General features: G+C 45.6%; 2 protein-coding genes across 7 annotated transcripts in view; one reads left to right on the top strand and one right to left on the bottom strand.

Annotated features, from left to right (window-relative positions):
- The window catches only part of ALKBH8 (alkB homolog 8, tRNA methyltransferase), a 67,026-nt gene extending 62,393 nt beyond the window's left edge, over nt 1–4,633 (bottom strand). The window contains exon 1 of the mRNA XM_081909804.1: nt 4,544–4,633. Coding sequence (XP_081765930.1) covers nt 4,544–4,592 — 49 coding nt within the window. The 5' untranslated portion in view covers nt 4,593–4,633. The remainder of the gene's footprint in view (nt 1–4,543) is intronic.
- The window catches only part of ELMOD1 (ELMO domain containing 1), a 46,777-nt gene continuing 27,475 nt past the window's right edge, over nt 4,165–23,466 (top strand). For 2 of the 6 annotated variants that reach the window (XM_081910045.1, XM_081910040.1), the window contains exons 1-2: nt 4,165–4,357; nt 17,757–17,860. In XM_081910045.1, the coding sequence (XP_081766171.1) occupies nt 17,844–17,860 (17 nt within the window). In that variant the 5' untranslated portion in view covers nt 4,165–4,357; nt 17,757–17,843. Of the gene's footprint in view, nt 4,358–4,791; nt 4,983–6,000; nt 6,079–17,756; nt 17,861–23,466 lie in introns of those variants that run through there. The other 4 variants (XM_081910043.1, XM_081910044.1, XM_081910041.1 and 1 more) reach the window with 4 other exon arrangements.

Here is a 23,466-nt window from a genome sequence, read left to right as displayed (position 1 = left end):
TCCTCTTTTGACAAGCCTTTTAAGCAGAGATATTTATCCCAGTCTGCAGCTGTACTGGAACTAGTTTTAACCATTTTCATGCATGGCGTTTTTATATGTTCGCCTTGTTTTCGTATATGGATTGTTTTTCATTGTTTTCTATAAGGAACTGTTTCTGTTTAATGGTTTTGTTTTTATGACTTGTGTATTATTTTATTACTTTGGCACTGGTGACAGGCTAGCGTCATCTGCTGCTGAGGAAGCAGGCTAGTTTAGGGGGCCCACACTGCTGCGCCACACAAAGCTCTGTCCTTTGGCAGAAGGAAACATCTGCAACGCTCAGGCGGAATGACCGGAGGACTGCTCCTCACAGCCCACTTCACCTGCCATGTGAGGCAATGGCCTCATTCTGCCCACCGGTGCCCGTACACTGCCTAGGCACTTCCTACCAAAATCCTTGGTACAATGGTACCTTAATCCATTCTAGAGGTCCGTTCCAAAACCAAAGCGTTCCAAAACCAAGGCACGCTTTCCCATAGAAAGTAATGCAAAATGGATTAATCCATTCCAGACGTTTAAAAACAACCCCTAAAACAGCAGTTTCAAAATGGAAGCATGGCACTCAAAACGGAAGTGTGGCACTCAAATCAGAAGCATAACACTCAAACTGGAGCACGTTTGGCTTCTGGAAAAAGTTTGCAAACCGGAACACTTACTTCCGGGTTTGCAGTGTCTGGGTTCCAAGTTGTTTGAGTGCCAATGTGTTTGAGAACCAAGCTACCACTGTATTCCCCAGGCCCAGGGTTGCCCTTTAGCCTCCCACAGCTCAGCAAAAACTCCCACCAGTGTCCTCAAAGATAAAGCAGTGGTGTGGAGCATCATCTCGGAACTCACTCAGCCCGTGATGGAGGCAGGTCTTCCCTTTCTGACAGTTGGCAGGGGACAGGTCTCATGGATGTCCTTTTGAGGCCATGGAGTGAGGCTGGGCAGCAGCTTGGAAGTTGCTTTGCCCACCATGGAGGTGAGTCTTCTTTCCCAAGGATGGTTTATTTGTTTAAATATGTATAGGCTGCAGCTTCATAAAATGGTGGAACATAAAAAAACCAACATTTCAACATCAATAAACGCGCCAGTAAATGCTGGTTGGTAAAAAGAGATTCACATGGCAAAGGAATTTCTGAATTACACAGTTTTCAGAATGCATGTCAAAGAAAGTGGAGATGATTCCTGCTGAACTTCTACTGGCAGGGAGTCCCACAGGGCCAGGTCCACAACATTATTATTATTCCGCCCTATAGATCTCAGGGTGGTCCACAGCATAAAATCACAATATAAAAAACAGAAAATGCATAATAAAAACATAAGCAAAGACAACTCAACAATCTCCCCTTCCACAACAGGCTTTAAAGGCTCAGTCTTTAGCAAAAGCTGAAAGAGCCACAGAAACATGGGGGAATCATCAGAAGTGCCCCTGTCTGAGGATTCCCTAATGTTCTGTTTTTATTTCCTTTGTGGTGAACCATGAGGAAAAAAACACTCTGCATATAACTGGATGAATAGCCTCCACAATCCCAAGGGTGAGAACCAATTTTGAGGCTTAAGCTCTAGTTATCTTCTTGGCCACAAGGGCTGTTGGAGTTGGGAGAATGTCCCTGCTGTTGGGGAAATCTGAAGTCTGGCTCACAGCAGCCCTGAGTGATGATTTGTATATAGGCTATCACAGACACACACATGGTAGTGAGAACTGTTGCATCTCCTCACATCACTTCAAACCCAAAGGGACTTCATTAGGCGCAGGGGTTGACATTCAGCTGCCAATCATCAAGGCCTAGGTCTCCCCAGGACTTGTACTACTTCAGACTAATAATAATAATAATAATTTTTATTTATATCCCGCCCTCCCCAGCCGAAGCCGGGCTCAGGGTGGCTAACAACACTAAAACAGTACAGCATTATAAAACATTATAAAAATGAATTAAAATCAAAATTGATGGCAACCATAAACTAAAGTTTTGTAAAGATTGCCAAAGGAGGGAGTCAGGCTGCGCCCTGACCAGCTCCAGGTGGAACAGCTCTGTCTTGCAGGCCCTGCGGAAAGATGTCAAGTCCTGGAGGGCCCTTGTCTCTTGTGACAGAGCGTTCCACCAGGTTGGAGCCGCAGCCGAAAAAGCCCTGGCTCTAGTTGAGGCCAGCCTAACCTCTCTGTGGCTTGGGACCTTCAAGGTGTTTTTATTTGAAGACCGTAGGTTCCTCTGTGGGGCATACCAGGAGAGGCGGTCCCGTAGGTACGAGGGCCCTAGGCCGTATAGGGCTTTGAAGGTTAAAACCAGCACCTTAAACCTGATCCTGTACTCCACCGGGAGCCAGTGCAGCTGGTATAGCACCGGGTGAATGTGATCTCTAAGCGAAGACCCCGTAATGAGGGGGGTTGTGTGTGTGGAAGAGAACAAACAATGCTCCTCTGTACTGTACTAGCAACTTGGTAAAAATTCCCTGTGCATAGAAAACTAGCAAGTCAGGAAGAAGGCTAGGCTAGCACCCTGACAAAGTACCTGTCTACATGCAGGTTTTTGGGAGGGGGAGGTTTGAGGAACATCCAACTATGCCAGCTCAAACACAGGTTGACCACCTCAGTAGGAAATAAGCAAGAATTACACACCAAGCAAAAAAAGAAAAAGGAATTAACCATTGCACAAATTGCAAGGGGTCTGTGTGTCCTACTTTACCCAGGGCACCCCTCTATTTGAGTGGCTGTCTGATCCAAGTCCAGTTTAAAGATAAGGGACCATAAAATAATAAAGGGCAGGAGCTTTGAAGTTGCTGTTCAACACCTAGTCAGCTGAATGAGCAGGCATACAGGCTACAGCACAAATCCCCCAATATGGTGAGATCATACCCTCCAACATTTCTCCAATGAAAATAGGGATGTCCCATTCCATAATTATAATTTTACTACTTATACGCCACACATCTGACCAGGTTGCCTCAGCCACTCTGGGCAGCTTCCAACGTATATAAAAACATAATAAAACATTAAACATTTTTTAAAAACTTCCCTATACAGTGGTACCTTGATTCTCAAACGCCTTGGCACTCAAACAACTTGGAACCCAAAGTAAGTAACCCGGAAGTAAGTGTTCTGGTTTGCGAACATTTTCGGAAGCCGAACGTGCTCCATTTTGAGTGTTATGCTTCCGTTTTGAGTGCCACACTTCCGTTTTGAGTGTTACACTGAGGTCTGTCTGTTTTTGCTATTTATTTTGCATTTTTGTGCCTCTTTTTCTTTTTGTGACTGTGTGGAACCCAGTTCAGCTACTGATTGATTGCGTGACTGCAGTACATTGTTTAATGCTTTCATTTTATGGATCAATGGTCTCGTTAGATAGTAAAATTAATGTTAAATTGCTGTTTTAGGGGTTGTGCTTAAAAGTCTGGAACGGATTAATCCATTTTGCATTACTTTCTATGGGAAAGTGCACCTCGGTTTTGGAACACTTTGGTATTGGAACTGACTTCCGGAACGGATTAATTTTGAGAACCACTGTACAGGATTGACTTCAGGTGGCTCGGATAACTCCATACCCTCCAACATTTCACTGATGAAAACAGGGACATCCTAAGGAAAAGTGGGACATTCCTGGATCAAATCAGAAACCGGGATGGCTTCTATAAATCAGGGTCGTCCCTGGAAAATAGGGACACTTGGAGGATCCATAGCTGTCAACCTTCCCTTTTTTGCGGGAAATTCCCTTATTCCAGTGCCGTTTGCCGCTGCTTTCCTGGATTGTAAGATATCCCGTAGACTGTCCCTGGGACATGTGAGGCTGCCGATCCCTTATTTTCGAGGCTGCTGATCCCTTATTTTCAAATCTGAAAGTTGACAGCTATGGGAGGATCTGTGAGATGCATTGCAATTTTTTAAGAAGTAGTGATTATTTCTAATTTCACATCTATACATATAACTCAGCACATGCATATTTTATGTCCTTTTGGGGGGGTATGTATATCCCCCCCTTTGAAAGTGCCTTAGTACTGTAGCCACCTATAACAAAGGTGTAATAGGCCTCAATAGAGTGGGCCTGACCCTGGCACGACGGGCGGCAGCGCGCATCTCCCCCCACGGCCCCCTCGCCTCGCAATTCGCAGTCCTGGCCAGTAGGATGCGCCACGAGCATCCTACTCGCCGAGGCTGCTGCGCCTCACCTTCCCGGGGCTCGGTGGCGGCGGCGGCGGCTCTGCCTCTTGCGCGCTCCCTTCTCCTTTGATCCCTCCGGCGACCCACATTGCCGGAGCTCCGCCGCAGCTCGCTCCGGGGAGGGAAGCTTCGCCAGCTTGCCTGGCGGCGCGATGGGACTGTGAGAGAGCCCGGGGCGAGGAGGTAAGCAAGCCAGGGGTGGGCAGGGCAGGCTTTCCTAACCACAGCACCCCACCTCCGTTCCTCAGTGCAACTCTGCAAAATCTAAAGCATCAGCGCCATCCCGCTTCCTCGCCCGTTGCAACCCCTTGCATTTTTATTTTTTTTTATTATTATTATTTTGCAATGCTCCCAGTGCTGCATAGATACCCTTGCATGCATGCATGCGTTGCCTGGGCGGCGCGATTTGACCCCGCATCCTTGGCTTTGGGGTTGGCGGGGGCAGCGGCTGCTGCTGGTGGTGCTGCTCTTTGCAAAAGCCTCGAGCCCGGCGCGGGGTCGCCTAGCGACCAGCAATCAATTAATCATGGCGAGCGGCGCGAGCTCCCGGGGCGCCGCGCTCGCCCTGCACCCAGGTCCGCCATCTGCACCAGCCGAGCCCAGCAGATGGGTGGAGAGGAGGGAGCAGTTGGCGTGGCCGAGTCGCGGCTATTGATCGTGGCTTCTGGCATCCTTGCTGGTGGTGGGGTCTGTTTTCATTGATGGTTCCTGGTTCATTTGCCGGCGAGGCGCGCTGGGTGTTACTTTCTGGCAAGCTGCAAAATACTCCTGGCGTTGCCTTTCAGTTGAGGGGGGGCAAGCGAAGAAGGTAAGCCTTAGTGGGGGGGGGGAAGAGGGGGGTTTGCTTTCTTTGCATGCTTTTATTTTATCATTGGCCGGTTAACAGGGCATTAAAGAGGTGCAGTGCAATGCCTTCTTTGCTGGGAGTGGAATTAAAAAGCCTTTTTCGCCTTCTGAGTTGGCGCGTGCAAGAGCGTGCCTTTGGTGTGGCTTAGATTCACCCCAGCCCATTGATTCGGCCTCAGGCTGCAGTCCTATGCAAGCTTACATGCGAGTAAGCCCGCTTGAGATCCATGGGCCTTGCTTGGATGTAGGGTTGTGTAGCATCGCTCTGGGGGCCTTAGTTGCTTGGTTCCAATGGGCCTCCAAGTGGCTTGCGGAACAATTAACAGTATGGTTTTAAAAATCGCCTTAAAACCCGAATGAAATAATGAGGGGGAAATGTAGGAGTTTTAACCTGCCTATTTTAAAAAAAACAACCTGCAGAACACCAAAGAACAGCAAAATAGCAAAGCAATAAGGGAGGACAATTTCAAGTGGTGCAGGAATGGTGGTTGGTTTTAGCTTCAGCAGGGGAGACCCCCAATAATTCATGGCTCCAGAGGATTTATGTTTTTCCCTTCCTCCACCCCCCCTCCACTTTCTTGCTCAGCCCCTACCCACAGGTATAGTCTCTGGAGCAAAATCTAACTTGGGAATGGTGTGTGCTCTCAGCTTAAAAGTGACTTCGGGAGAGGTCTCCTTGGAAGTAAGTGGTGGTGCAGCGCCCAATCCCATCTGCATGCTTTCTCGGAAGTAAGTCCCACTATGTCCAGTGCAGCCTCCTCCTTTGTAAGGTTGCCTGATACTGCAGCCCAGTCCTGTGCATGTCTACTCAGAAGCAAGTCCCCCTTTGCTCATGTGACTTACTTCCCTGTAAAGGGTGCGCAGGATTGCAGCCTGGATCTGAGTCCCCTCCACCCCAGAAGTTAATGTGGCTTAAGTTGGTATGGAAACCTGTAGTTTTACAATGGTTCGTAGATCACTCAGTGATTCCTTTGGTTGCATGGTGAGGGATATATTTGACTCAGGACCACAGAGATGCTATAGCATCCTTGCTCCCAAGGCAGTAATTGAATAATAATGTAAATAAAGCCCACCACATTTGCTCAGCAAAGGGCTGAAAAACAAAAAGCAGGATCTGGGCTGGTATCCCAGGTGCCTTGCTCTGCAGTGTGTGTTTGTGTGTCGAGCATCTGATGGCTTGACAAGCTCTCAGCACAAGTGGAGCAGCCAATATGGTGGGAAGCAGGTAACAAAAGCTACTGTAAGGAGGAAGCAACACCTGATTGCTTCTCATTTGGATTCTAGCAACATGCGATATGAGGTGATCTAGGAAGAGGTTTTGGTCCTGAGAGGGAGAAGGGGACCTGTATGAGCAGGATACAGAAATTTCTGTTTTCACAGGCAGCACCTCCAACCTGTTAGGAATTAGGTTTTGCAGTGGGGAATCATTAGGGTGCCTAAGCTTGTTGCAGCTCTAGATAATACAGTCCTGCCAACCTGTATTGTTCCTTTAAAATAGGTTAGTGAAGGTGGGGAAACCTATAAAGACTGACACCATGATAGTTGCTGGATCTTTTTTTATTGTAGGTCACCCATCTCCATTTCTCACAACAAAGGGAGACTTTCTTTTATAAAAGGGGGTTGAAAAAATTCACCTGCACGCTTAAATATAACCCTGTTTGCTGCTTGTTTTTGTAGCTGGTATTTGCAAAATTATTGAATCATATAAGTTTATGGCCTCAAAGACTTTGCTTTGCTTGTGTGTGTGTGTGTGTGTGTGTGCACAGGTCCTTCCTCCCCTCCCCCAAATAGATTTGCATGCACGGGACATTTCACTTGTCTTTTGTTAGTTTATGATACAGCTAAAAGGAATATATATTCAGAGTGGCTGCAGTGTCACTTAGCTATGGCCTGATTCCATCAGAAGCAAAAATCTGCTGCTTGCAATAAATATATGAGCAGTGTCTCCTTCCTCCTTCTCAATTCTACTACGCAGTGATAAATAACTCGTGTCGTGTAAGCAACACTACAGGAAGATGAAATCTCCCAGCCTGATAACCTTTTAATATTTTGAGAGTAAATTTCTGAAGCTGTGATCAGCTTAAATCTCCAAACTACATGGTGTTTTCCCCCTCATGTTAGCTTTGTATACTTACATGGTGCTGAAAATACAACTTTGCATGTTTTTAAATCGAAACACATTCTGCAACTTCTTTGACCTGTGGTTTCCTATTTTACTTCGTTTCTATAAAACTCTGCATCCAGACTGGTTGTAAACCTTTTGTGTTTGTTTGTAATCGTATTTCAGAAACCTGCATTTGTTTGGTTGCCCACTTGATGGTAATAACTGCAAACGTACCCCTTTGCAGAAAATATTCTGGAAGCATGCTGTGAGGGTTGCGTGGATGGGGGCTAGATTGCTAGCCACACAGCCTAGAATGTCATCAAAGGATTTTGACATTTTAATGTGTGTTTAATTTAGCTTAGGCAGTCATCAGGCTCTATAGGATAAAAGCTGCATTAAATAATGATGCACCCAACTAAAGTATTCCTCTGAGCTGTAATGTCTGTTGAATGACAAAATATATTTTCTATGTTGCCTTTGCCTGGGGATCCTAACCTATTGGGGCTGGCAGATCTAATAGAACTAGGCAGCTAAGCCACATTCCAGTTACAAAACGCCAAGGTGGTGCTACATAGGCTGATTATACTTTCCTTTTCATTTACACACACACACACACACACACACACACACACACACACACACATATTGCTGGTGATAGTCCCAGCAGTGGGAGTGTGAATATACACATAGCTCCAGATGGTAGCTGGTGTCTTAAAACAGGTAATCTAAAATCTGCTTCTTGGCGTCGTTCCTGCTTTTTGCAGAGCCATGAGTTGTTAGTGAGCATAGCAAGTAGCTTTGCTTGCTGTGTATATAATATATAGACCCTGCAGCACACTTAGCTTGCCAAGTGCTCGAGTAAGCCTGTAGATTTGAGGCCGGAACTGCATATTTGGTGGTGGAATCTGGGTCTCTTGTCAAAAGGTTGGTGATGGATTGGCGGTGGGGAATGATTTTCCGGAGGAAAGCCGTGGGAGGGAAGCTCAGCACCGAACTGTTGTTCCAGAGATTTGTTTTGCCAGAACAGGGTCCACTTCCCTCAGGTGATATAAAGGGGATATCTGAAGTGATTTAAGAGCAAGTGTGGCATAGTGGCGAAAACCCCCACTCGACCATCAAGATCACTAGCTGACCTTTGATTAAGCTGCGGTTGTTCCTCTGGTGGTGGGTTTAGATTGGGCAAAGAAGTGTCCCTCTGCCCAGCCCTGCTGGGCCTCCACTGGCAGAGCTCGTCATTCCACCTGCCAAAGGTGCAGGTGAGTGCAATTGCTGCTTGCACCATTCCTGCCAGCACTAGCTTGCAGCAAGGCCTGGGAGGAGAAGGCATTCTTGGGAGGGATTGAGTCAAGTTGGGGGCGCCGGCCCTGCTGCCATCATGTCACAGCATCGGGCCCTATCACTGTGCCAGGCTGGCACAACGGTTTGCCTACTCCCACCCTTGTGCTGTGATTGGATGCGGGTGGCGCTGTGGTCTAAACCAGTTTGAATCCCCGCAACGGGGTGAGCTCCCATTGCTCTGTCCCAGCTCCTGCCAACCTAGTAGTTTGAAAGCATACCAGTGCAAGTAGATAAATAGGTACCGCTACAGCAGGAAGGTAAACGTTTCCGTGCACTCTGGTTTCTATCACAGTGTTCCGCTGCACCAGAAGCGAGTTAGTCGTGCTGACCACATGACCCAGAAAGCTGTCTGTGGACAAATGCTGGCTCCCTTGGCCGAAAGTGAGATGAGCACCACAACCCCATAGTCACCTTTGACTGGACTTAACCATCCAGGGGTCCTTTACCTTTACCTTTTACCTGCCATGTGTGGCTGCACTGTGGAGGAAGCAGTGGCTCTGCCACTCCCTTAAGATGTACCAATACCCAGAGAGGGTTTGGGTTGCAGTGCCAGTTGCTATCGCTCAGCCAAACCTACATCGAAGGGTTGTTGTGGGGGGGGGAAATGGGACAAACCATATGTGCCAGAGGTGGACGTGCTGTTTTGGTGAAGGGCCACGTTCCATCAGGCAGAATCTTCCCAGGACCAAATAACTGACGGAGCCCAGAGAGAGTGGAGCCTGTCCCCCTTTTTCCGTCTTGTTGCCACCTCCTTTTCTGTCTCCATCTCTTTTTTTACACACCCGGCTTCTCCCCACCCCCCTTTCACAAAATTAAATAGAGGGCCACCTGCGGCCCACTCAGTACATACTGTCTACAACTCCCTGGAGGGAAAGGTGGGCTTGTAACATAGATACAAATAAATTGTGTGTCTTTGTTAGAGGAATCCCCAAATGTCAAGGGTAATATTTATTTCATTCTGGAACGCACCTGCCCCAGATTGAAGTGAGACATGTGCAGTGTGAGTCTTTGTAGGCTGGCTGGTTCTGATTGCCTCTGAAATTCAGGCCAACATCAGAGGCAAAGGCCCAGCGCCTTACCTGAGGCTGCGTTAGTGGTGGTTGCAAATTTTGGCCAGATATAAAATTTAGAGGAAAGGTGGGGTATAAACACCACAACAAAATAAAAGCTTTGCAAGTTTTCCACTGGCTGTCTTTCGGACGCCAGCAGTCTGTAGTGAAACAGACGCTGCTAAATAATTAGTGTTTCTGCCGAAGGAGCTCAGCAACGGACGAGAGACGTCACCCCTTGAGTTGAGATACTATCATTGTGGCTCACTTTACCAACTTGCTGTAGCCTGTCTTGCGGTCCTGGACATCGTGCGCCAGATTTTGCAGAACATCAACACAAGCACTGAAGGAGGATTTTCTTGGTCTTCTGCTTCTGCCATCACTCTTCTTTTTGGAGTATATGTTGAGGAGTGTTGCCATTTAGGAATAGGAAGAATTTCCATGAGAAGTTCACAGGTTTGGGTAGCCACTATTTGTTGTTGTTGTAATAATTATTATTATTATTATTATTATTATTATTATTATTATTATTATTATTTATTATTATTTATTTATACCCTGCCTATCTGGCTGGGTTTCCCCAGCCACTCTGGGTGGCTTCCAACAGAATATTAAAATACAATAATCTATTAAACATTAAAAATTTCCCTCGTTGGCCTTGTTCCTTCCAGGAGTGCTGAGAGAGAGCTTGGGGAAGGGTCTCATCTCTGGCTTGGTGCTGTGCTTTGGGGGCCCTTGGAATGCTCTTTAATACACAGCATGATACATACACATCAGGTGGCACTGTGGGTTAAACCACAGGGCCTAGGGCTCGCCAATCAGAAGGTCTGCTGTTCAAATCCCCGCGATGGGGTGAGCTCCTGTTGCTCAGTCCCTGCTCCTGCCAACCTAGCAGTACGAAAGCACGTCAAAGTGCAAGTAGATAAATAGGTACCACTCTGGCGGGAAGGTAAACGGCGTTTCCGTGCGCTGCTCTGGTTCGCCAGAAGCGGCTTAGTCATGCTGGTCACATGTCTGGAAGCTGTACACTGGCTCCCTCAGCCAATAAAGCGAGATGAGCGCCACAACCCCAGAGTCGGTCGTGACTGGACCTAATGGTCAGGGGTCCCTTTATCTTTACCTTTAATGTTGATCAGTAATTCAAATAATAATCCAGAAATAATAAGTACCTGCGCACATTTCACCTGATGCATTGCTATATTCCTAAAAGCTGATCTTAAAATAAGATAGCATTCCCTCGATTTCTTTCAATACCATTACTTATGCAGCCAAAACGGCACCACCCATGCACACGAGGGGGGCATCAGCCAGCGCGGATGAACCCCAGGGTTTACAGAGGTATGCAATGATGACAGGTGAGGAAGAAGGTGGGAAGACCAGCAGAAAATGACAGGCAGTGTCCGTGCGTTTCCGTGCGCTGCTCTGGTTCGCCAGAAGCGGCTTAGTCATGCTGGTCACATGTCCGGAAGCTGTACACTGGCTCCCTCAGCCAATAAAGCGAGATGAGCGCCACAACCCCAGAGTCGTCCGCAAATGGACCTAACGGTCAGGGTCCTTTTACCTTTACCTTCTTAAGTCTGGATTTACATTAAAAGTAGCATCATGCCGCTTTAAAAAACCATGGTGAACTACAGTTGGTTGGCAGTGCTGACAGATATTAGGAGACTCCTATTCCCCTCAGAGAGCTATGGTTTGCAGAGGGTGCTAACAGCCAATCCCTCTCATGAAATTGTGGGAATTACAGCTCTGTGAGGGGAATACGTAGTACAGGTGCCAAACTCGAATCAACTGGGATGGCCAAATTTCTCGCCCACAAGTTGTCCATGAGTTTTAAAGGAGGGGGAGCTTATTTATCTATTTTTTCACCTGCACAGCAATTCATTCTGCTTTGTATTGTTTCTGAGTTATCAAGTAATTGGAAGGATATTGACACTGAGAAAATAATTACAGCTAGCCCTGAAGATAGTTCAGTCATTCGTGTGGAAGAACAGCTGTGAGCTGCACTGGAATTTCAAAAAGGGTTTGATAATTCCCTTGAGCTTAATCTTTCATGCCCCTCTGCTCTGCAACAAACTTGTCATTGGATGAATAGGGGTCTCTGTGTTTACTTCATATTGTTTTTAAATTCAGCTGACATGTTTTTGTGTTGGTTTAGACCATGTTTTAGCTGTTTTGCTTGATTTTTTTTACCGTGAGACGTGTGGAAGGCGGTTAATAAATAATATTGAGGTCGGGGCTCAGTGATAGAGCTGGAAGTGATAGAGCTGGCTCAGTGATAGAGCTGGCTCAGTGATAGAGCTGGCTCAGTGATAGAGCTGGAAGTCTTGAGTTTGAGTCCTGGCCGCTCTAAGTTGGGCGGGGAAAGTATTGTGTCTGAAAACCCAGAAAATAAATAAAAATGGGTGGGAGAGCAGGAAAAAACAAACCCCGGAAGGGCCATCTGACATCTCAACCCCTGTGTCTGAGGAGATCTACCTGTATATGTGTAATGGCATCACGGTACAGATATTTGTATACATGAGCTTTATGAGGAAGAGGGTTGGTGACTCCTTGCCACAGCTCACCCCTTGGTCCTGTTTTGTTCAACCCAGGAGTGTAGAAGGCCCAAGCAGGGTTTTTCTTGTCTCTTAGGAACGGGTAGAATAAAATATGATCAGGTCAATAATGCCTACAGCTCATTCCAGGAGCTGCTATTAATTTTCTTCTGACATCTCTTTGATCAGAAAACAGGAAGACAGATGTCTCTGTTTATTGGCTCTGGATTCTGTTGATTTAATTGCAAACAAAGCCAAGGAATTCAGCTGCAAATTAATTTTTTTTAAATAAGCAGCAATAAAATAAAATCCCACATTACTACTGCTGACAAACACTCTTGAAAATGCACATCAGAAAGCAGAATGATTCAGTTTACACCTTACCTTTCCTTGCTGTTTTTTTTCTGTTTTCATCTTTTATCTTCCTCTAGATCTCCCCCTCTTTAGCATATTTTTTAACCTTGCATTTTTTAAAAAAAGACGCCCCCTCCTAGTTATGAATCTTGCCAGGATGAAGAATCTGCTCTTTCCTTGATTGCGCCAAAAGGCCCTCTTTAGCTTCCTCCTTGTGCTTTGGCAGAGGTTGAATTGTCCTGCCATGATGCAACAGAGGCAGGATTTGTCTCTGAGGCGGTTGTGTGAGTGTACGTTGGAGGCACATTTTGTGTTTTAAAAATACATCTGGACCTAAGGTGTGCTGCCAGTGAATGGTGCCTTAACCCACTGCCTGCCACATCCATCTTCATCCTGATTTCTGCCAGAGTCAACTCCTCGGCTTCCAGCCACACAATAAACCCAATGCTTTCATCTCTCCTTCTCTGACATCAGGTGCCATTTTGAAACTATTTTGGGTGGGGGGGGAGGCAGTTAAGCAGCTTCGAGGGGCATCACTGGAAAAGTGATGTTTGGAATCCTAAGTTGCTGGAATCCACAGGAGGGAGAGAGTGCTCTTGCGTTCGAATCCTGCTTGCTGGTTTCCCACAGGCAACTGGTCAGCCACTGTGAGAAAAGAATGCCGGACTAGATGGGTCACTGGTTTGATCCAGCAGACTCTTCTTACGTTCTTAAGCTAAGGTAAAATAAAGAGTCAGGACACCTTTGGTCCCCCAGGTGTTTCTGAACTGCAACTCCCATCAGCCTTAACAAAAATGGCTGATGATCAGGATGATGGGAGTTTTAGGTTAGCAGCACCTGGAGGCTTCCAACACATGGACACATGAGGTAAAATGTTTAAACATAGCTTCCACTACCACTTTGAATTTTCACCTCCCAGAGCTGCTTTTCCTTGTGTTAAACATAATCTAGAAGTGTCACAATCAGGGGGTCAATAAACTTTTTCAGCAGGGGGCCGGTCCACTGTCCCTCAGACCTTCTGGGGGGCTGGACTATATGTTGTAAAAAAATAAGAATGAACAAATTCCTATGCCCCACAAATAAGCCAGAGATGCATTTTAAATAAAAGGACACATTCTACTCATGCACAAACACAAGGCAGACACCACAAATAAAACCAGAGATGCATTTTAAATAAAAGGACACATTCTACTCATGTAAAAACACGCTGATTCCCAGACCGTCCGCGGGCTGGATTTAGAAGGCGATTGGGGCGGATCCGGCCCCCGGGCCTTAGTTTGCCTACCCATGGTCAGGATGGTAATGCTAGACTAGGCCACAGGTGAAACCCACCAGTCCATGCAGCATAACAAGCTTTTGAAACAGCTTCTGTGTGGCTCCTGGTCATGTGAGTTGGTCCTGAGGAATGTGCCTTTGCTGGTGGTGCCTGCAAAGCCCCTTTCATCCACACCCCCAGCTTTACCTCCCCCTCACCTGATGTCATATATGATGCTGGGATCTGGGGCAGGTGGGCGTGGCTGGACTGGAAGAGTCTTGCAGGCCAAATGGGGAGGCTGGTGGACCAAATTCGGGACAGGCATTCCCCACCCCAATTTAAGGATTTAAAGGTAATGACTAAGTACTATATATTGGAGCCCTGAAAATGCACCAGTAACCAGGGCAACTGGTTTGATATTAGGGTAGGCTGTTCCTACTGCCTCACCCCTACAAGCGTCAAGGTGATGGCATTTTGCACCCGTTGACTTTTCGGTTCTTTGGTTGGAGAAACGCACAGCAAGTTTCGAACGGCTGTGAATTTCGGAGGATTGCCTTGTTTCGGTTCTCGTACCGTTCCAGAAACTGCGAATTTGATCCATTTGGCAAACTAAATTGAATCTCACCCCTGACTCTGACAATTGACCATGCAGGGTGAGGTAAACACAGCAGCCTCTGGAGGGCATCAGGTTGGGGAAAGCTGCTTCAGACCAAAGGCCAAACCTATTTAACCTTTCACCCTGCCAAGTAATTGCAAATCACATTCCAGGCACTTAAAGAATTGGATGACTGGCTCAATCAGGGATGTCTGCAGATGCTGAGTAAATCTATGGAACCAGCTGCTAATTAGACTGCATGTCCCAAGAGAGCAAAAGTGAGCACTGATGTACATGGTTGTTCTCAACTTAAGGTCGCTGTCAAATTAGGGAAGAGGGGTGGGCAACTTTCCCTCTTGTTTTTCCCTTTGCTTTTTTGCTTTTCCACCCCTCTCCCCACCTCCCGTCTTGGTACAACATAAGGAACATCAAAGGCATCTTCAGGGAGTGTTAGAAGCCAAGCTTGCCTGCCAAGGCATTAATGAAATCAGTTTGCTGTTAGCCATTCTTTCTCTTCTCCTCCTCGTTGTCCTCAAGCAGGTGCCACTGCTGTCAGTAGTAATTGCAGCTAAATTCAGGGACAGCAGCAGGAACCAGGCAGTCAAAAGCAATCTTGATGAAAGAGGCTTTCACCGGCTGGGGCTCGCGTAGTTTTGCAGCGAGCACTCACATGATAGCCAACAGGAAAGTTGCTTTTGAGTGCTTTCCCTTTTAGCAGGTGACATTATAATTTATTCACAGATCTTTCTGAAAGAAGAAGAAAGGAGAGAGATCAGTAGGCAGGATAAAAGGATTGCATTCAAACGAAAACAAAAACCTCACTGCCTCTCTGGGTTGTATGGTACAATTGGCCATGTTTTTATCCCAAGTGTGCTCAAAATGTTGGGAAGGAGGGTCAGTAGACATGGGTGCATGTCTGCCCTTTTACAGCCTTTTCATGTGCAGAATCCTTAGTGATTGTGTGTCATACCATGATGTGGTCACATAACAGTGGACCCAAGCATCCCTCCCCAACAGGTGAACTGAAATTTTAATACTTTCCTGATGGCTCCAAAACGCCTTTGCAGTAGCATGATGAAATGTCCACCTGTGCTAAAAATACAGTGGTACCTCGGGTTACATACGCTTCAGGTTACATACGCTTCAGGTTACAGACTCCACTAACCCAGAAATAGTACCTCGGGTTAAGAACTTTGCTTCAGGATGAGAACAGAAATCGTGCTCCAGAGGTGCGGCATCAGTAGGAGGCCCCATTAGCTAAAGTGGTGCTTCAGGTTAAGAACAGTTCCAGGTTAAGAACAGACCTCCGGAACGAATTAAGTACTTAACCCGAGGTACCACTGTACTGGATTTGGTTGGAACCACATTCATGCTATTCCCAGCTTCTTCACAGTTAGGGAGAGGCAGAACTTATTGTTTGTGCTGCATAAAGGTTTGGAAGAGCCCCAGATCAATCCATCACAAGTGCTTTTGGAGTTAGGCCAGAAAATGGAGCCCCATTGGATCTTCCTGTTCCCCTAAATGAAAACTGTGTCTGGGAGGAAAGTCTACCTGCTTCTTTTTTCTAACGAAGATTTGCAGTGCATCAATTTGAAGTTCTGTTTGGATTTCCAGTTACTTGGTTTAGTGCCTACGCCACTGTCACATATGTACACGCCCTCTCTGAAAGCAGTTGTGAATAAAAACTTTTACTAGCATCTTCCAAATAGCAGCAAGGAAGGGGCAGGGAGGTCCACAACTTTGGGGTGCAACAAGGAAGGCAAAACCCCTGTTGCTCTTAAATCACTGACAATGTTCACCTGGATGTTATTCGGATAGTCTTTGCATGTAAGTCACACACTTTGGGTTGTATCCAAAGAAGTGCTAAGTCGCAAGTCATTTAACGGTATACTTTGTTCTGTTGTGATGAAATGTTGTGGCAGAAGGGATAAACTGGTGCTATTCTGTTGCACCACAGATTGGACAATCTCTTGTGCAACGGTTTTCTGCTAGCACAGCCGTTGCCTTGGATCCCTGTGTTGCGCATCGTTAAAATTCACCTGTCCTCCCGCTAGCACAGAAGTCCTTGTGCCAGTGTACAGAGAGCATAGGATGCAGCTCACAGATAGCCCTTTTGATATTTGCTACTTTGACATTCTGTTAGAATGAGACTTACAAAAAGGAATGCATAGCAGCAAAAATTATAACATCAAGAAAGCCTGAAGGAGACTCTTGCTCCATTACGGAGAGGAAATGGTGAAGCTGTTCAGTGTCATTTATTTCACGACACAAACAGATTCACCTTTTCCTCATTAGCAGGCTTCCTTATAACAGAACTTCTCTGACTTACAAGATGTGCACTACAAGTCCTGCCCTCAGGAACTCCATAGTAGGGACCCAGATAATCTCAAATTAGAACCTCATAATGATGATACAGTTTTGGATAAACATTGTACCTTTTTTCCAAGTATCTCTTAATTCTTTACAGACATTAGCTACAGGCACACTATCAAAGATAGTCCCCTCACAAAGCTACAATTCCCAGGCTGGTTTAGCAGTCAGCCCGCTTCCTTGAGAACTCTGGGAATTTTAACTCTGTGAGGGGACTAGGCATCTCCTAATATTAGCGCCCTTAACAAACTACAGTGGTACCTCGGGTTACATACGCTTCAGGTTACAGACTCTGCTAACCCAGAAATAGTGCTTCAGGTTAAGAACTTTGCTTCAGGATGAGAACAGAAATCATGCTCCGGCAGCACGGCAGCAGCAGGAGGCCTCATTAGCTAAAGTGGTGCTTCAGGTTAAGAACAGTTTCAGGTTAAGTACGGACCTCCGGAACGAATTAAGTACTTAACCCGAGGTACCACTGTATAATTCCCAGGATTCTTTGAGGGAAGACATGACTGTTTAGTAAAATACTGCTTTAAATGTAGGGTACGGGTGGGGCCATTGTCTAACCTCCTTACGAACGGATCAGGATGAATGCTCAGTAAACGAGTTTGTCTGAAGCACCCACAATAAACTTTAAACAGATAAAACGAACAACAGGTTAATTCACTGGCGGCAGCAAGCAAACATTTTGTCACCTTTCACCTGGCTGCCTACTTACTTTATTTTATTTGAAGTAATATGTAATTCAATGCTTGGTTGACCCATTGTCATTTTTTAAAAAAACAACTTTAAAAAATAGGTGTATATTTGCTTGGATCGGATCTGTGTAGCAGTGTCACAAGAACTAGCCAACTTTTTCTCATTTAAACTGTAACGCTCCGGAAAACAAAGCCATTTTACAGTTTGTTTTTACCTTCTCCTGAACGAGAAAGGGATTCATTTAACATGAATGTGTTCAGGGTCACCCATTCTACTCTGCAAATGCTGAATCTGACCTCGAGTGCTTAGATCCATCTTTTGGCTTTGATTATATCCCACCCCACACTCACACGTTAAAGACATTTGTAAAGACCACCCAACTAGACTTGGGCCTTGTTTACTTCTCTTTCACCAAATGTGTTCAACTTGCTTTCACAGCATATTTAACTTCTGGAGAAAACATTGCTTGTGATCAGCTGAGGATAGTTCCCGAAAGTGAAAGAACTGAAGAACAAAAACATCAAAATGAAGCACTTCCTGAGGTAACACGCCTATATTTTTGCTTGCATAGTAATTATCTTGCTCTGTCTATTATAGAGCCAAGGTAATATTTCTGCATCGAGAATAGCTCCCATCTTGTGATCAGTTGAAAGCATAAATGGTCTCATTGTCTGTGCAGGGTACTGACACATCAGTTTCACCGGATGTCCTGCCTAGCAACTTCCTTAACTGCCCTCAGTAGGCATTGGTTGTTCAGCCTTTCAAACCTGATTGGCAGCCTTAAGGACTGGGAGCATGAAAACTCAGAACAGAAGCCACGAGTCTCTGAAGTGCTAAATTATGTGTCAAATGGAAAGGGTGCCATTTTGTGTGTGTTTTAGGGACTGTTGCTAATTAGGATGAAAATGTGCAGCCGTTGAAAAAACATTGCCCTGGATAGTTTTTTGTTTGACCTTGGAGACATCATCTCATGCACTTTGTGATTCATGATAGACAGGATGGATGTGAACAGCCCGGGAAGAATTGCTCTCATTCTAAACTGGCTTTGTTTGTACCATTGGTGATATCATCATGTAGCCAAATTCAATTGGCTATGCAGCATTATGACATCCTAATGACCACCTCCCCGGGTTCAGGGCAAGATGGTCTTTAAGAGCTTCTGAGGGATGGGTGTCTACTCGTTATTCCATGGCCAGCAGATTGTCACTTGCTGACAATGCAACAACAGGCCTTCTTGGTGATAGCACCCACCATCTGAAATAGCTTCCCTTGGGTAATTTGTGAGTTGAAGAGAATAATGGTCTCTGTATGCCTCTTAAAAATTTATGTGCTTATCCAAGCTTCTCTTGACTCTTAATTTTTAATTTTTGTTTTGTTTCATACCGCTTTGAGGTGGGCTTTTTGCACTTGTGTTTTGTTTTTATCTATTTTTTAGGAAACTTTCTTGAATGCTGTTGCATTGTTGTTTTCGTATAAACCTCTTAGAGATTTTTTTTAAAATTAAGATTATGAACCCGAACCGTATGAAGGAGTCTATGATTTGAAAACAGACATGCTGAAAGTATTTCTGTTGCTCATGAGAAATCTTTAAATAAAAACATAAAAAGATGTATGAACCATTTTATAAATTAATAAATTACATTATCACTGATTGCCTAGCCCCAACCAGGTTTTGAAAATGGTGTTTATGCAGCAGCTGGGAAAATAATGGCACTGAACTTTCACACATTTAAATATGGGGACATATTTCTGCCCATTCCTTTAAAAGCACTACAGAAAACAGAAAAACCCCCGAAAGGAAGGTTTCTCTGGATGTTTGATGGAAACATGTTGACAGGTGTCCATTCCCCCAGCTGTCCAGAAGCAGGTATCCCTGGCCGCCTTGCAAGCAAGGCACCGAGAAGTACACAGGGTAAGGTCTGTTTTGCACCACTCCTGGAAGAAAAGAAATAGCAGGAGACGCTAGTCATTGCTTATCTTCTCCAAACTGCAATTGGGATGAGAGCAGATCTTCCTCTCTCCCAGTCCCAAGTCTCTTGGCACTAGCGGTTGGCGGTGGCAACCACAGATAATGGCTGGCGGGGAAGCCAAGTCATCATTTGTGGACCTCCTCCAGATGGTACGCTTCGTAAGCTTTGTTCTGCAAGAATTAAGCGCCTACGTTAATAGCAGACTGAGAGAGTTGCCCACTTTGCTGGTGTAAATAATCCTGATGTACATGGATCAGTGGTCTGATTCTGTGTGAGACAGCTTCCGTTGTTCTTCCTAAGCAGGCGTGGGATCACACTCTAGCAGTTTTAATATAATTTTTGAATGTATGTTTGATAACGTCTTGTGCACAGTCTTTGTCTTTGACTAGGGTAATGGCTGGGTTTTTTATAGCTGATTTGTTATCAGTATTTTTAGGAGCTAACAGATTTTTCGCCCTATAGGACGCACCGTCCCATAAGGCGCACCTAGTTTTTTGGGGGGGAAATAAAGGGGAAAATTTATTTTCCCCCCAGGCGTGGGGCTGGGGTGGAACCCCAGCCCGAGCTTCCCCCAACCCCAGCCCCCAGAACAGGCAACTCTCCGCAAGCCGTAGGAGCCCAGCGCTGGGCTCCCGCACCTTGCAGAGCGCGCCCAGTCTTCGGCATGCAGGCAACTCTCAGCAAGGCACGGGAGCCCGGCGTAGGCTCCTACGGCTTGCGGAGATCTGTGCAAAGCCTGGAGAGGAGAGGGGTTGGTGTGCACCGACCCCTCTCGCTCTCCAGGCTTCAGCGAATGCCGGCATTTGCCCCATAGGATGCACACACATTTCCCCTTCATTTTTGGAGGGGGGAAAGTGCGTCCTATGGGGCGAAAAATACGGTAATTTTAAACAGTAAGCTGTTGATTTCAAGCCATATAGAAAGATCTGAGGAGTTCCTAAGCTAAATCTCAGTAAGGCATGTAGCAGCTTGTAGGTCTCTATGGACCAGTCTCCCAGGCGCTCTCCATAGTGCTGCTTGGCTATTCCTCTGCCTGAGTTATAAACTGTTAATGCAGGCATACACATAGGAGATATTGCTGGTTTGGCACCAGACCATCTCAATCAAATGAATATCAAAATACAGGAAGTCCCACTTCTTGTTTGTTTGTTTTCCAGTGCATATAAAAGTTTTGTTTACACTATACCGAAATCTTATTACCTAAAGGAGAGTTTCCACCCCCATCGTTCAACCCAGACGCTGAAGTCTAGGTCCAAGGGCCTTCAGGCGGTTCCCTCACTGCGAGAAGTGAGGTTACAGGGAATCAGGCTGAGGGCCTTCTCGGTAGTGGTGCCCGCCCTGTGGAACACCCTCCCATTAGATGTCAAGGAAATATACAACTATCTGATTTTTAGAAGATATCTGAAGGCAGCCCTTTTTAGGAAAGTTTTTAATGTTTGATGTTTTAACTAGCCTTTAATATTCTGTTGGGAGCCACCCAGAGTGGCTGGGGAGGCCTGGCCAGATGGGTGGGGTATAAGTAATAAATTATTATTATTATTATTATTATTATTATTATTATTATTATTATTATTATTATTACTATTACTATTATGCCAGGCCTCATTGGCTGCAGGAATTGGAGGGGAGAAACCCGGCTCCAGGCCTAGCCAGCTCCACTTGCATGATGAGAAGAGGGTATGACTGCACATGTTCTTGATTACGGTCTCATCCACACCATATATTTAAAGTACATCGTTTCCCCCAAAGAATCCTAGGAACCGTAGTTTGTTAAGGATGCTGGGGGTTGTGGCTCTGTGAGGAATAAACTACAGTTTCCAAGTGTGGATGTGACCTCTTTACTTGGGTAGACCAAAGCAAATAAAATTTGGGGGTGGCAACAGAGTATAAAAACATCAAAGGGTCCTTTGGCATTTTAAAGACACACAAATTGATTTTGGCACAAGCTTCCGTGGATTACAGTCCACTTCAGCAGATGCATGAGGTGTTATCCTGAGTTGCAGTTTCTTGGTTTGAGAGGCAGGGAGATGACATTGTAAACTGTGAGGTTAGTAGGAAAAGGGATGCAGAAAAGCAAAGGTGATGATGGTTATGACATTAAAAGTGGTTGATAAAATGCTGATAACACAGACATCCCGGTAATTGGTAAACCAATTAGCACATGTGTGGTTAACGAGTGATAATACATAAACAAGCAGATTGCATTTAAATGGGGTTAAATCCTTCACACAGGTAATGGAAAAAGTGAGTTGCACTGACTTCAGTCGAAATTGTTTGTGGTTGTTGCCTGACTGTTTGTGTGTATGCAAAAAGTATATTTGCCCTACTTTTTGGTCCAGAGACATTCAGAGAGGATTACAACTAAAAGCCATAAATAAAACCCATAATTGGTAACTTTTTTAAAAAGGAACATAAAATATTGTGTGTAACAACATTCGTGCTATGGGGGCAACTCTTGGAAACATTGTGTGCTGCAGTGGGATGTTTGGAGCCCGCAAGTATGGCAGAACAGGATTTTATCAGCAACGTTTTCTAAATGAGAACAGACTGAGGTAATTTGTAGTTTTCTCTCTGTGTATGTATCTGTGCCTTATTTGTTTAGTTAAACAGTTTATATACTGTTTAGCATCTCAAGTCTCCAAACAGTGCAGAGTGAGGTTAAGAAGATGCAATAAAGATAAAAACAGTGGAAAGTGAAAACAGTTAAAAATAACTGTGAGATCAGAAAACTTAATTAAAAGGGCTGCTGATTTATTTATTTTTAATGACTTCACCAGGCACTGGAAGTTCAGCAGGGAGGGAGCTATTCTGATTTCAGCCCGGAGGGTGTTCCATAGAATTGGGCCCACAATACTGAACACACTGCTCCTGGTGGATATGAACCAGGCAGTAAGCCACAGGGGACCCCTGACTCCCCTGAAGACCTCCATGATCATGGGGGGATATGTGGATTAAGATATCCTGAACCAAGTCGTTGATGGCCTTGCAAATTAATCCAAGAACTGTGAACCTGGCCAAGTAGCCTATGGGAAATTAGTACAAGCTTTTAGGCCAACTGAGTTATGTGCTGGCTCTACTCCATCCCCACCAACTGTTTGTGCGAGAGAGAAAGAGAGAGAGAAGAACTTACTATGACTACAGTCATACCTTGGATCCTGAAAACCTTGTGAGTCGAACGTTTTGGCTCCCAAACACCACAAACCCAGAAGTGAGTGTTCTGGTTTGCGAACGTTCCTTGGAACCCAAACGTCCAACGGGGCTTCTGCGGCTTCCGATTGGCTGCAGGAGCTTCCTGCAGCCAATCAAAAGCGGTGCCTTGGTTTCTGAATGTTGTGGAAGTCGAGCAGACTTCCGGAATGGATTCTGTTTGACTTCTGAGGTACCACTGTATATTCAGGTATAGCTTCCTTCCAATAAATCTGTTCTGAACAAGTGATGACCCAGAACTCCATATGGCTGGCTGCTACTCCGACTGGCCTTGGTTGTTGTCCTGGCAACAGTGCTTTCACTGGCCTTTCTGGTCCTGCAGAGGCCTAGTTAGGACTCTGCCCCAGATCTAGGCTTGACTAGTTCCTACTATCTCCATTCCCCTCCCTCTGTTGCATTTTACTATAGCCTGCAAGCGGGACTCTGGAGGCTTCTTCTATTCATTATTCATTTCAACATTTCCTTTTTTGCTCTTCAGCTAAAAAAAGGCTCCCAGAGTAACTTACAGAACACTTTTTTTTTAAGGCAGTCTGTGCCCATAGGCTTACCAGCTTAAAAAGACACCACACAAAAGTAAAATGGATTGGGAGGAAAGATGAGAATAAGCCAAGTCTTAAGGCTTTTCCACACTTTGTCTCCACTCTTCAGAGCTGAGTCGGAGCAAACAGTCATTCGGGGTTTCCCCAGATTGACATTTGCTCTGGTTTAGAACTAAAGAACGGATTTTCCATGGGAAAGGAGCAGAGGAAAACTAGAGCGCCTGGGACAAGTGGAACTGTGAAGCAGCCCTTAGTTACAAGTTCTTCCAATGGCCAGCTTGAGGTGGAAGCAATTTGAGGAGAGGGGATGCCAAAAATTGCTGGTTTCCTGGTGGTATGGATCTCTTCTTCCAATCTGGTGGAATGGCTGTGGCCAGTTGATGGAAGGAGGACTCTGGCTTCTCAGCAGAGCGAGAAGCTTCAGTATCCCTT

Source organism: Podarcis melisellensis, assembly GCF_964234715.1.
Source record: "Podarcis melisellensis genome assembly, chromosome: 4".
Classification (NCBI taxonomy): domain Eukaryota; kingdom Metazoa; phylum Chordata; class Lepidosauria; order Squamata; family Lacertidae; genus Podarcis; species Podarcis melisellensis.
Note: the sequence above shows the minus strand (reverse complement) of the source record. Positions and strands in the feature narration are given on the sequence as shown.